General features: G+C 37.7%; 1 protein-coding gene across 4 annotated transcripts in view; it reads right to left on the bottom strand.

Annotated features, from left to right (window-relative positions):
- Positions 1-1345: 1345 nt before the first annotated feature.
- The window catches only part of LOC120309721 (signal transducer and activator of transcription 5B), a 66793-nt gene continuing 53302 nt past the window's right edge, over positions 1346-14836 (bottom strand). For 3 of the 4 annotated variants that reach the window (XM_039347240.1, XM_039347239.1, XM_039347241.1), the window contains exons 3-17: positions 14361-14517; positions 14149-14238; positions 13868-14042; positions 12941-13071; positions 12676-12827; positions 11037-11192; positions 10154-10333; positions 9297-9384; positions 8566-8988; positions 6691-6785; positions 6467-6597; positions 6059-6217; positions 5291-5342; positions 4637-4747; positions 1346-3173 (exon numbers count right to left, since the gene is read on the bottom strand). In XM_039347240.1, the coding sequence (XP_039203174.1) occupies positions 3047-3173; positions 4637-4747; positions 5291-5342; positions 6059-6217; positions 6467-6597; positions 6691-6785; positions 8566-8988; positions 9297-9384; positions 10154-10333; positions 11037-11192; positions 12676-12827; positions 12941-13071; positions 13868-14042; positions 14149-14238; positions 14361-14517 (2227 nt within the window). In that variant the 3' untranslated portion in view covers positions 1346-3046. The remainder of the gene's footprint in view (positions 3174-4636; positions 4748-5290; positions 5343-6058; positions 6218-6466; positions 6598-6690; positions 6786-8565; positions 8989-9296; positions 9385-10153; positions 10334-11036; positions 11193-12675; positions 12828-12940; positions 13072-13867; positions 14043-14148; positions 14239-14360; positions 14518-14836) is intronic. The other variant, XM_039347242.1, reaches the window with a different exon arrangement.

Raw genomic sequence — 14836 nt, 5'->3', positions numbered from 1 at the left:
AATATCAGGGGAGAGAGATTGATGAGCACATTGGTAATTACAGGTACTGTATGCAGTCTATTAAAAAATGCAAATTAAAATTTGTGGAAAATGCCACTAAAGGGCCTTAACTCAGGAGTAGAATGTATCATTTTTGTGCAGAAATCCAAAATTTAATTTCTGAAATGGAGACTCCTCTGCTGGAGACAGTTTTCTACTATAGACACAACAGAACCAGTAAATATATTAAAACTGGGGTCCACACATTGTGCTAAATCATAACCTGATTGATTTGGCTTTGGACAAGTACAACCTTCACAGTTATGATTCGTTGACCATACTTTATGGCTTAACACAGTGTGTGAACCAGGCTACTATGGCTTATCATTAAAATAAGATGGGAAAATATCAATTATGTAATTCATATGTAGTTCAGAAAACTGCAAGTCTCATCCTTCCCTTTCCACTGATCATGATGGTTCAAAATGTTGGAAACTGCAACCAGAAAATCTGGGAGACTGCAAATTCACCATGTCTGCAAATTCACCATCTCTACTCTGTATTTTTATTTGGAAGTGAATCCCATTGATTACTGACTTAAGAATAGACTTTGTAAGATTGTGCTGATACAATAACTACATAAAATTATTAATATTTGCTTAAAGGACAGTAAGGATGTTTGTGTGCAACCTCAAAAGAATCTTGAGACAGGAAACTAGTTTGAAAGAAAGTCAGCTAACATATAAGGATGATAAAATAAGGAAGTTGAGGCTAGATCAGCCACCCCTATAAATTGCTAGCTGGAATGATAAGTATTAGTGTCCATTACATCTGGAGGGCACCAGTTTGGCCTAAGATATGAAAATATTTTGAACTGGGTATAAATAATACTTCCCAGGAACATTCTATCCCAGTTTAGAAAGTGGTATTTGAGAAGCATTATTGCCCACAGTCATTCAAATAAAGGCAATGAAAAGACTAATCAAAAATGAGAGGAAAAAAAGTAATGTATCAGGAGAAGGATTTCAAAACTATGAATGAAAAAATTGAAATCAATGTAAATAAAGTTCAAAGATTTAATTTGTGCTAGAGACTAAATTATTACTGTAGCATAACTGTATGGTCCTGGGACATGTCCTCAGGACTTTCTTATAACTATACTAAAGATACTGTAAGATACTACTGCTGACTGCAACAATGACTGTATCACTGCACAGTGAAAGAAGATGAAAATAAATGTATTATTATAAGAAGGAATCTTTAAAAATACTGTAGTAAGTAGTATAATAAGCTTATGCAGAAGAAAAAGCTTTATATATATATATATATATATATATATATATATATATATATATATATATATATATATAAATTTTAACTACCAGTTTTTCAAAATAATGCAGGGAGTTCAGAGAGAAATTTACTTATGTTGCAGGTATTAGCAAGAGAAGTGAGTTACAGTAGTGAAGCAACTAACCCTATTTTGGGTGGGGAAAATTCATTTTCCAAAGACAATAGCTATTGATGCATTTGCTGATGATTCCACTATAATGAATATACTATCCTAAAGAGTATCATAGTTATTCCTAGAAATGACTTGTTTGAGGACAGAATATTAGCAGAAAGCAAGAAATCGTTTCAACAATATCTGATCTTTAAGGATGACTTCCAAGTGACTAGACTTTGTTTACCCTAAAGATATATATTTTCTAACCTTCAAACAGTTGTTATAAGAGTTACCGCAGGGCAAAGTACATATAACATGCTTTTTCTTAGCTCAATCAGCAGTTGGGGGAGTTCCTGAGGAGTAAAAAGTAGTCAAGCTCCTCTGTTGCAAAATTTTTTGCTTAGATAAAATTACCTAATGTTTATATTTTAAAATAAGCTCTCCCATGCCCCATATGACTTTTGTTGGGTAGTTTGTAAATCCCAACAAAAATATAATTGTGGCTGGACTAGAAATTGGGCCATTTTTCTAAATATAGCACCTGGCCCACAGATATATATGTAAAATCTGTAACTGTTAAAATAATCTGAGCTTTACTGAATACTAGGTATAAAAATAGTGCATATATGAATCTGTTTTCCCAGTTGTTCAGCCTAATGAGGAGGCAGTGGAGGGAGAGAAGAGAAATATAAAAGTTTGTTGGGACATTTAGAAGTCAGAAGGTCTTTTTTCCTCTGTACTTATCAGTTAAATCCTTGGAACTGCTCTCCAGTCACTGCCCTCAAATTCAAGAAGAGGGAAACCATTATTCTAAGTGTAATTCTGTATTTTAATGAAAGCCTCCTCCACAATCTGCTGTATTTGTGATTCGTAGGAAAAAAGCATCTGACATGTCAAAAGCCAATAGCACTAAATTACTTAGAGGTAAGTAAGCATCTTGCAACAAGGCAAATTGAAAAAGCTGGAAGTGGGTTTTAGGCCTGCAAAAAAAGGGCTCCAGAGCACTAAGGCAGGGGTGGGCTGCACTGCATCAAAGGCTCCCAAAAAAAAAAAAAAAAAGCAACGCTCCCAGACTGAATGCCTTTTTTACACAGAAAGCTGCACACAGGCATGTACCCTGGAAGCGTAAGTCAAATGCAGGCACAAGCATACTGTTTATCTTGGAAGGAGCAAAGAATAGAAATAAATCATTAAATGACAAGACTTTGAATAAGGCTAACTCTACCTAACTCTACTCACTTCTTGTCCCAGATACCAAAAGGCTTCTAGACAAGAAGGGCAGTGTGTATTACATTCTGGGAGGAGGAGGAGGAGGAAAGAGAAGGGTTCCCAGCATAAATGAAATGATAGCTTGGCAGAAGGAGTCGGTGTGCAGAAGCGGAAAGCCTGAGGCAAGCTTCTCAGAAGAGCAGATAGAAAATCAAGCAAAACACTCTACTGCCTTCCCCACATGGGTGAGGGGAGAAACAGCACCCACTGTCCCTTTGGTACCTTACCCTCTCAGCCAGAGATTCCCCACAGGGTGAGGAAACCCATTCTTGCAGCAGCTACAAACTCCCTCAGGGAAGTGCTTCTAATATTTCACAGTTGCCTCATGGTCTCTCCAGGGAAGGGGCAGGATCAAGACTGATTATGGGAGATCCACTGGTTGTCAATGGGGCGCCTCAGCAACTCCTCCACATGTCGTGCCACATCCATTGAATCATCCAAGTCGAAGTCTCCTTCTGGATCCAGCACTGAGTCAGGACTGAGAAAGAGAGAAAAACTGTGAATTCCAAAAAAGCTGTTTCTGAAATCTATTTTGGAAAACTTTCTCAAGAGGCTGTTTGGAAGACATTCTAATGATCTGGCTTTAGAAAAATATGTAGTCCTTTCAAATTCATTCATTTCCCCCCTCCAATTTAGAGAGGGGAGGGCTATGACTTTTCCTAATTCTTTACATTTTTAAAAATCTTTATAGACATGATTTCTGAGGTTTTCATCTTTGTTCTTACTAGGGAAATACTGAGGAGTGGGATATCCAACTCCACAGGTAAAGTGAAATTTAAACATTGCCCATAGAGTTAAGGTAACATGCTATATTTGCAACAAAAGCAGATGGGGAAAACCTGAATTGAATGAATTTACTATTTTAGACTGTGGTAAGTGCATATAGGATCACTTTATAAAGATGTCACCTTTTGCATTAAAAAGAAGTCTCTGTGTAAATTAAAAAAAATATTTCAGTAGGAAATGATAAGGTATAGTGCAGAACCTTTGTTGATTGAAGGAGTGCAAAAGGATTTGTGTAGAATGCTGAAGGACACACTCCCTAAAACAGGAAACGTTTGGGGAAGGCATTGCAAGAGTAAATGGGTGTCTTAAGAACCTGTAAAGCTTAAGGTACATTATTATCACTCCCCAAATGGCAAAATATCCTCTCCATAGGGCTCAAATTTAAGTTCCATGCATTCTGGGGAAATTCTGAGGATCATAAGCGAGATGTTGGTGTGCCACACTTTTTGTGCCTCTTCATTTTCTCCCGGTTTATTATTTTTTCTTTCTGTATAGGGACAGCATTCAAAAATAGAACACTCATTATAAGACTATACAAGCTCTCTCCATGAGTGGCAGTAACCAGCTGGAGATTTGAGGAGTTGGCAGAACTAGCATTACAATGTTTGCCACTGTGGTGTCCAGGAACATTCCCATGCTATGTCCTTTTCATAAATCACTCTGTTCTCCAAATAGTTGTTTAGTGGCAATTTAAATGAGGTGGTGTCCCAGAGGGAACAGGGCACTTGTCAAAATGATGCAAACAGCACTTCAATTCAGGTATAGTCCCTTTTCTGAGTGCATCAAGAAAGGGGTGACACCCAGCACAATGCTCTGAGACTTCTTTTATTATTCCGATGAAAGCTGCAAGAGCCCAAAGACACTACTGTCTCTTCTCAAATACCATTCTTCTTATTAAGAATATTAATATTCTTAATATTATTCTTATTTTTATGTACTCCGTTCCCCATCCAGGGGGCTGATGAACTCCTCAGTCTCTTCCAACGTCAGTTAACTGGGCAGTGATATGACAGCAACCTCTTTCTTAAAGCAGATGGAGGAACATGCAAACGGAATATTTACAGTATGTTGCAAGATTAGTATGTTTTCAGCTATACAACGCAAGACACTACAATAGCAGAAAACTTTCAATGGCAAAGGTCTTGCCTCACTTACTTTTGTGTGTACATGTTGTAGTGAGGAGCAGGAGGGCAAACAGCTGGTGAGGATGCTTGTTCCATGTAGGAAGTCCCTGCACCAATAGAGTCTCCTGATGAGGCAGCAAACCTACAACAGATGGAGCAGAAACAGAGAAAGATTTTCGCCTGACACCAATGGATTCCTCAGTGGTAAGAAGAACATAAACTGTTTGGGGATGATTTTATGGAAAGCAGGAATACACATTTCAGATTCCTTCCTTGAAATAAATATCCACAATCGCCCTGGTCTGAAAAGAATCAGAAAGCAGAGACATAATTGCACAGAGAACCCAAACTCCTTTTTTTTTTTAGAAAGTGCAACCATCAAGCTACAACACCTTAATATCAACTTTTTCTCATTCCTATCTTTGCACTGAAGCTAGCAAAATGGAAACTCAAAAATTTGCTTGCTTCAAATTTTTAAAATTATAAATCCCGTTGGGAGATGGAATAACTAAATCTGAAGATGGGTTGTTAGGACAATTCTGGCACTCCTAGCTGAAAAGATAACTCTGAAAAAAGAGCTGGGAAAAAAAAGAATTGCAATTGAAAGTAAATAGCTACCACTTCTTCCTTATTTCTCCCTCCCTTTAAAAAATCAAAATGCATTTTCTCAACCCACAGTACTTACTCTGGTACAACTTGCTTGATCTGTGGCTTTACGTATCCATCTATAGCCTTTGCTACAAAACCAAGGAGATGGGGTGTGTGAGAGAGAAGCGTATATAGTTACTGTATAAGACAAACTTTACATAGGAATCCTTTTTGGAAATAGTAGTAATGCATGCTGAAACTCTTCCCAAGGAGGAAAGAATGAATTTGGTTTGTCTGTTTTGTTTGTACAATATTCATTCTGAAAGCTACACCATTCCTTTTCCTTGTGGCTCTGCAAATCTTTTCTTGAGAAAAATCCATGTTGAAGATTTGCATATAAGTATATTTTGAAACTGCTCAAAATAAGTAAGTAAATTGAAACACATTTTATTCTTCTCAACTATTCAACTGACATGGACATTAAGAGAACCTTTCCTTCCTCACCAAAAAACAAAAACTAGTCGTGAAAAATACCTGTTTTACTTTAATTGTCTTTATCACTATTTCCATCTTTTAGAAAAAATATGCAGCTCCAATGTAGCTGTACCACTGCCTTCTCCCTTTGCACTAGCATTTACCTCTCTTTTTAATAGTGCATTTTTAAACATTTTTGGTAATATTTTCCGTAATACCAAGGATGTTTCTAAAACTATGTATATCATTGTAATACAGTTTATATGGCCAAAGGAGAAAGGATTTGAAATTGTCTACGTTCCTCTGCTGGGAATGAAAGTATTATATATATATATGTATCCATTGGAAAAGGCAATGGTCAGGAAAAAATTAGGCACTTTCCTGCAAATACCTGAAGTGATTGGCATATAATATTTGGAGAAAACATCTTCCTTGGGTCTGTCAGGATACACATAAGTGAGATATGGGAGATCACCAAGGCGGTCTGCCAGGGAGCGGATGGAGAAGTCACGGGTGGTGAAAGGCATTAAGTTCCAGAACATTCTCTCAGCTGCAAAAAACCCCAGATCATAATCAGATAAAATAATATAGGCTCAATATGCAGAGACTATCCTTCAGACTTCAAAGGTATTTCTATGGATTGCAGGAAATACAGGATATTCTTACAATAGATACAGCAGGAGAGGCCTAGCATTCCAGCAACAATGGGTAACAACTGTGTACTGTTTATGCCACATCTGTTTAGAAAAGTTCTTATGGTGATCAAAATAGGTATTAATGTTGTTGAAAAAGAACTTACCATTTTCAAACTTCCAGGCAACTGTAATCCCTCCAATTTCAGAGTCACTGAACCTCAAGAGGAAAGTTCCATCTGGTTTGCTGATTAGCAAATCATGTGCTTGCTGCTTGTTGATAAAACCTAGAATAGCCCTAGAGAAGCGGAAGTGATAGAGAGAAATTAGCCAGCTAAGTATCTAGACAGGGAAAAGTAAGTTGAAGGGGAATGGGGAATAGGACTTTTACCCATCATTCCAGTGAGGCTTCAGATGTTTCTTCAGGACCTCCATCACTCCATCAAACCACTGCCAGAATGTATAATTTCGTCCTGGAAGATTCTCCTAGTTAAATGAAAAGAAAGAAAAATATGGATCTGAAATCTTTCTATGGTTATTGGAGGTGTTTATATTTTCTCTGATCCTGTACTAATATATTAGAGAAAGAACAGATTTATAGCAAACTACACAGGCAATCGTATTCATCAGAAACATAATACATATTCTTTTAAGGCTAAGTGACTCCAAACTGATGGAACAATAGTTGGGGAAAAAATCGCACCTTCATGGATTTGAATGATTAACTACGGGAGACTTTTATTTTATTTTTATTATTTATTTCTGCACTGTTGAGTGACTCTCAATTTTTAAAAGGAATTCAATTAGTCTGTACAATTGATTAAGTTGTACAAAATGTATGCATGTAGTAAACTTTATATTTTATATACAGTCCCCAAATATATTTCTGCTGATGCAAGAAGACAGTTCATATGGTGATATTATGAGACAGTGTTTAAACTATTTCAAGAAGGATTTTGATGTATGTCTAATGAACTAATAAACTGAAGTTGTTCTGTAAGGAGGAATGTGCTAATCTTCCTCCAAGCTTATAATCAACAGTTACCAGAAATGTTTAATCAAGGTTATTTCTGTTCAAAGTGGGTACACCAGTTACTGAAAGCAAAGGTTCGCATACTACACAAACATGTAGCTTTAGATCATTTTTCTCAATAAATAAATGAACATTTTTTTATTAAAATATATTTTTAAATCATTTATTTAAATGGATTTTCTTTATCTAATTTTAAGACTTATGTGGAGAATAAATTGTGTTTTAGGCCACATTTATGCAGAAATGGTGAAAGTTCAAAAAGTCTCACAAACTTTTAAGCATCATTTTTTATGTTTCTTTTCACTGTGGGCATCTTTTATTTTGTTACATTTTGTGCAACTTTTGTATTATCTGTAAATCCTAATCTGTTCTCCCCTCAGAGTCACTTAGCAAATGATTTAATTCTGAGACAGTCTTGAAAACAAGCAACCTCCAAGTTTAATGGGAGCCTATTTAATGTTAAGAATGAGATCTAAGAAATTAGGAGTTCAAAATTCACTGTCTGATTAATACATCTTTAGTTTATATTATGCAAGAAATAACTCAATATTCCTGAGCTGTTATCAAAGTTATATATATGAATTTATTCATTTGGTTTTTAATCTTGTCAAAACAGATTTCTTCTCACTAGTTGCATGAATGAACTCTTCTAGCATAGTTAGGATTATCATTAAGTTTAATAGTAAAACTGTTTTATTGTTCTCCTCCTTTCTGTGAAGTAAATTAATGTTATTCCCTTTTGCAGGTCAAGGACTGAGATGAAGAGATTACCAAAGAGCCCAAGAGAAAGCAACTCCAATACTTAGGTTTTTCTTCTCTTTATAAGAACAAAAATTTTCCTGTACTTATAAAGAAAAGTTTCTCAGTAGACCATCAGCAGATTAAGTTCTTTTAATCATCTGATGGTTTGGTGATTTTAAAGACGGAGATGTTCTTTTGAAAAAGGCATGAAATAAATCTGCATTTACATGACTAGCTATTTATTGTATCAGCTGCAGGTGTAGCTCCAAGACAGTTCAGGATTACATTTACAAACTGAATTGTCCCTTTTTTATCCCAAAAGCAGATTGAGCAGCAGAGAGATAAAGAGAACACATGACAGTGATGCAGATGGGAAATGAAAAAAAAAAACCCTGGGGAGAAAGTTATGGTGATGGAAAGGCCTGTAGGCCAAACTACTTCCCACAAAGTGGTTTTCTGGAAAATCTAATTGTTAATTGGTTTCTTATTTACCCTGTTGAACTGAGCCCAGGAGACAGTCATATTGTTATAATCTTCCAAATGATTCATGCTGCTATTGAAGAGCTTTTGGGCAAGAAAGAGGAAGTTCTCTTTGGTGAGTCCACGACTGCTCTGGACTTCAGACTTGAACTTCATGTTGAGAGCTTCACACAACTGGGACCACATCACTTTGTCTGGCACAGCAAAGGGCACGCGTCCTGGCTCTGCAAAAGCGTTGTCCCACAGCACTGTGGCAGTGGCATTATTATCCTGGCTGCCATGCACAATTACCACCACAGGCAGAGATAATGTCTTCACCTGGAATACCAGCTCATTGCCACCTACACTGAAGTGAGACTCAAAAAGAATGGTGAACTTCTCCTCAGTCACTGACTCAGCACCACGACGATCTGAACGCTTGATCCGCTTCAGGGACTGCGGATGGATGAGATAATAAAGGCAGACACAAGATACAGGAGACAGAGCACAGATTGTCAAAAAAGTCTACATAACACTCAAGAATAAAAACCTTAAGCATGAGTTCAGCTATATACTCAGATCATCCAGAGGAAATTTACTTTGTAATTTTACTTTCCACACCAAGTTATTAAAGGCTAAATCTAGAGTCAATCTTTAGAAGATGTTGGACTACAATAGTGATGAGGCTTTCTTCCTTAGTTATATTTTCAAGAGGAAAATAAACAGTGGGGTAGATAATGTGAATCAGTGAAGGCATCTCTCACCATGTTGCGGAAATGAGCACTCAGTGTTCCAGTTGCCTGATGATATTCCATAACACAGGAATTGTTCAAGATATCACCGCTGGACTCACTGCCAAAAAAAAGAAATGGCAGCTAGTTGAATGCAAGCCAACATACCACTGGTGATTCACTATCATCCCACTGAAAGTGTTAATTTTGCACCAGGGGGATACCGATGATATGGCTCCATCCAATGGACATTTTAGATTGGTTATCATGGCTTAATAAAATCTGCTTTTCAGAATTCTGAGACATCTATTATAAGCAAATGAATATATAATGTACACTGAATTACTTAAAACAAAACAATCACCTTTTCCTCTGTTGCCCTTGCCTTAATCTTTTAGGTAAGCTTAAATGTTTCCTATAATGTTCACCAAATTTCTACCTTCTCAGGTGAAAGTTTTCTCCAACCAAATACTGACAAACTGTGACAAGGATATAAGTAATGAAAGCTGGCTTAGTCACAGGTTGTAAGAGTGGCAAAGAAGCAATCAAATAAGAAGGCTTAAAGCTTCTAGCCCTGAAAGTTAGGTTGAAATTCAGACTAACTTTCTTGCTTTTAATACTTTAGCATCTTGGGTAAACAGTGAAAGTTACTAGATACCTTGCCAATGATTATATTCTTGTTTAAGAATATTAATGGCAAATTTCTATTTATTAATTTATCCTCTTCACATCATCTTCTGACAGCTTTTCTTAGAGCAGCATCCTTCAGAAGTGTTGGGATTGGAAAGCCACACTTATGGAGGATAGCAAGTAGTAAGAAAGCAGGTTAAGGAGAAATGAATATTGTCCTCCTTTCCTTTGCTTCCTTAGCCTGTAAGAAACATACATACTTGCGGGTACTCTCATTCTTCAGTAGAGCTTTGGCTTGCTGCTCACTGATGATGGTGGCTTTTACTTGTGGGGGGTTCATATGAACATTTAACTTTCCTCCAACCAGTAGTCGTACTGTTGCTGCAAACTTAGTCTGAGTCTTTAGCACCTGTGGAGGCTGCTTTTCTATTATGAATGTGCTATAAGGAGAGAAGGTGGAGGGGGGGGGGAGATCAAGTCAATTGTTACAGAAGGTGAAAGACTGCAAAAGAAGTTCTAGCTTTTGTGACTCAGTATATACATCTCTTCAGCAAAAAAAAAAACAATGGCAAACTACAAACCCCAATGAAGCAAAAAACAACCCACATCTATAAACTACAAGTATACCTTGACTTATGATCACAATCAGGGCTGGATTTTTGGCCATTAAGTGATATGGCCTTTCAGCAAGTCACCACATGACCAGGCCCAATTTTACCACCATTTTTACTGAGGTCATTAAGTGAATGAAGGAAATGCCAGCTTCCCCAATTGATTTTACTTGTCAGAAGCTGGCTGAGAAGGTTGTAAATTGCAATTATATGACTGCTAGATACTGCAACTGTCATAAAAAAGAGCCCAAATTGTGATCACATGACTTCGGGGGTGGTCGAATGGTTGTAATTGCGAAGATGGGTCATAGATCACTTTTTCTGAGGCCATAACTTTGAACTCTCATTAAAGAAATGGTCCTAAGTCAAGGACTAGTTGTACTCAAATATCACAGTAACAACCCACAACTGGCAAAAGACATTGGGTAATAATAACACATATTAGACAAGCAAAAAAGCATTGAAATAACAATTCATTCTAATAATAAAAGGTCTCTGTAGAAAGCAAGTATGTCTAACAACGCAATCCTACCTAGTGACTAGAGCAGAAATTATGTCTGTGACGGTGCCATTAACATCTGAGAGCAATTCCTCAATGGGTCCTGGAATAGGCAGCTGCTGGTATAAGTGTTCAGCACGGCGTACTTGTTGGCGGTTCTGGCAAATGAACTCAGCCAGTTTTTCACACCTAGGGAAGAAACTCATTATATTCTAGTTGGTCAGAAACTAGATGCTAGAAAGTAGTGCCACAGAATCTTGTGGTACCTGAAAAACTAACATATTCATTCTTGAAAGACTAACAACTTTAGAATTAGGAAAAGAAGAGGGAGCATATGTAGGGTTAGTTAGGTCTAGGAAAAATAGTATGTGATGAGGAGCACAAAAAGCCTTAGGGAAAATGATCCCAACACAATATATATTTCTTAATGATGCCAAAACACGCTATCTCCAACCATTATGCTGACAAAGCTCAAATTGCTTAAAACCACTATCTGACAGCTATTTCAGATTAGAAATTCAAAAGAAGTATTGGATTATACACAGACTATGGGCTACCTTTTGCATTTTTTTTCCATTATCCATCATTGTTATTTATTATTATTTGGGTTCAATTAAGTTAGGATACTGGATCAATTCTACATTAATGTTGTTTTGCATTTCAAGAGATAATCATATAAAAATAAATGGCCCTGTTGTGTAGTAGCCATGTATGGTTGTTAAGTATGGTTTTTAATTTAATTATTTCATTTTGCTTGTGGATTGTTAATGTTATGGATATGCTGCACAATGTAATTGTTGGATCAACCATAAATTTAATTTGAATTAGCCCTGAGCCTGAAGACATAAAGCGGAGGCAAAGATGAAGGTTATTTTAAAAAGCGTTCCAAATTGAGATTAATAGTAATCTTCTTTTCTGATTTTTATTTCTGTCAATCTATAGGCCAGGATGCAATCCTGAAAATTCTACAGGAAAGATATCAAGAAGTAGGGACTAGTTATAGCAGCTACTATTTTAAGCTGAATGCAAGCACTCTTATGACATACTATAGGCAGTATAATCTTCTCATAGAGAGGAGTGCAAAATATTATATATAATGGGATTAGTGAAAATCATTTACAGATACAACTTGCAAGTAGTCCTCATTTAATTATCATTTATTCAGTGACTATTTGAAGTTACAATGGTGCTAAATGAGTTGTAGTTAAGATTGCTGCTCAAAGTTACAGCCATTGAAGCACATAATCAAAATTTGGGTGCTTGCCCACATTTATGACTGCAGCATGTGCTTCGACTCTCCCCACCTGACTATCTGCCCCCACCCTTTTGATTGTCCTACACTCTGCTGTTGTGAGAGCAGTGGGAGGAAGAAGATGGTGAAGGTGAACTGGGGGCAGAATGGGATAGTGGTGGGCAGCAGGAGTAGGCATTGCAATGCAGGGTGACCAAAAGCACAGAGTGGGGGAAGAGATAGCTGAGTGGAGGAAATTAAAGCAGAGATGAACACAAGACAAAGAAGCATGAATTCAGGAGGGCTGGACTTAGATCATTTGTGGTAACATAATGACTCTAAGCTGATGACGTGCTTAATTCCCCACTCCCCACAGCTCTGCCTGCTCTTCTTCTACATCTTCTTTCCTCTCTAATCCCTGCTCCCTCTCATGCTATCTACCATGCTTGCAGGCCATCTAAAGGCCCCTCAGGAGGGCCACCATTTCCTGCTAGTTGCTGCCTCCTCTTCCACTGGATCAACTCATCATCCAAGATTATAGTCTGCTGCTTGCGAAGCAAAGCCAGTGTCTGCTGGTGCTTTTCAGCCAGTTCCTGAGGAGTACAAAAAGCATTTTGAATATGGTATTAACAACAACAACAGCAACAAAGCCTAATAGGAAAGAAAATAGAAAGTCAGAATTAGGACTTGGGAGGCTGGGACTTACTACACGATACTGTTGCAGTGTCTGAGCCTCCCGGTGTAGCCAAGCTTCCAGAGATGACTTTTTTTGCTGCAGAGTAGGCTCACGGACCATACGTTCCTGTGGGCTTAGCTGAGAGAGCTGAGTGAATTGGGCTAGAAAGGAAGCATAAAATTAGGCCTTGCCTTGAATAACCTCAAATTACCTGTCAGTTCCCACCTACCAGAAGGGAGCTCCTTGCATTCAATTTTATCTGTGTGACCACTTTATAAGTGGTCCTTGGCATACTGCCCGTTATGGCTGTATGTCGTAATGGTAAAACATGTTGATCACACAGGACCTCCCCGATCCTACAACATATTTTGTGGCAGCCATTAAGTGAATACCATAGTTGTAATGTGAACATGGTGATTGTTAGGTGAATTCCAGTCATTAAGCGGACTGATGGTTCACTATGGACGCAGTTTTGAAAAAAAAAAACAGAAATGCCAGTTTTCAGCAAAACCATTGTAAAATATGGTTATATGATGCTGCCTATGAGTGCCCTAAATTCAGTCCCATGACCATGGAAGGGGGCCTGATCATCAGAATCCAGGTTGTAAGTCCCATTTTTTAGGTTGGTTGTAACTCTGATCAATCACTAAGTGACTGGCTATAAGTCAAGGGCTACCTGTACAACTTCCTTTAAAAATCCAGTTGAAGAACATAGGAAAGAATACCATCCATCCAGCTCACTTCACTTTAAACTGATTCTGCAGGATTTTCAACAGAGGTCTGTTCTAGTCCTACTAGGAGATGCCAGAGTTGAGAGTGGAATGTTTCATATTCAAATGTAGGTTCTATTACTTCATCATTATATGTTAATATTCATATTACGAAGGCTAGATATTAGTATTAGAATTTCAATTTTGTTAATGAGATACTATTCCTCCTCTATTCCCATAGATATACCTTGTAGATGAAGGCTCTCTTGGTACTGGATGATGAAATATTCCTGATGCTGCTGAAGCTTTTTCAGTTGGTTCTCAGTGTCCTGGGTGATCAGGCGTAATTCATCAAAAGTCTGGTTGATCTGAAGATGCTTCTGAGTCACGGCATCAGCCATGCTGCTAGCTAGTAATGGGCTCTGTGCATATAGAAAAAGTACGGATATTATTGCCAAAGAAATATATTTGGCCACACTGATACAGGAAGGAGAAACATTTATGCAAAAGGAAATAAATCATACTCACATTTCTAGCTTCTCGAACTAGTCGTTGCTCGTGGTATAGGATGTGTCTAATACAGCGTACTAACTCCAGAGGGCAGTGTTTATATGTATTCTATAAAGAAAGAGTGAACAACCTAAGAATGGGTAGAAAGAGTGGGGAACTAGCCTTTCACTCACAGCAAAGTTTGAAAACTCCTTCTTTTACCTTCCAAACTCCCAGCCTCTGTAACTCACCTGTAGCTGAGTAGCGTAATGACCTAGTTTGATCTTTAGAAGGAAGCCATCCTCGCCCACTTGGTGCTCTGCCTTTTTTTGAAGTTCCTGGATCAGTCCGTCCAACAACTGTGCAGCTCTGACACCCTCCTGAGGATTGTCAAGGTCTATAGAATCCCTGAAAATTAGATCACAGAGCAGAGGTGGGTATGTGCAGAAAAGTGGGTACTCTCACCTGAGAACAACAAAGGCACCTTTGATATAACCTGGTCAAAATGAGAAGGCAAAGGCAGCATATGTTGCCATTTCTGGATGTTCATACAATGGGCAGAAACTCTGGAACAGGTAGTCCTCGAATTATGGCCACAACTGGAACCATAATTTTCACCAATAAGCAACACAGTTGTATAATGTGATGTTATGTGATCGCATTGCCTAATGATGGTTATCATTGCAGTACGGTAATCTGAGGGGAGTAAACCGATGTTCAAGACCAG

This window comes from Crotalus tigris, unplaced genomic scaffold, assembly GCF_016545835.1.
Source record: "Crotalus tigris isolate CLP2741 ecotype Arizona unplaced genomic scaffold, ASM1654583v1 scf7180000018057.1800818, whole genome shotgun sequence".
Taxonomy (NCBI): Eukaryota; Metazoa; Chordata; class Lepidosauria; order Squamata; family Viperidae; genus Crotalus; species Crotalus tigris.
Note: the sequence above shows the minus strand (reverse complement) of the source record. Positions and strands in the feature narration are given on the sequence as shown.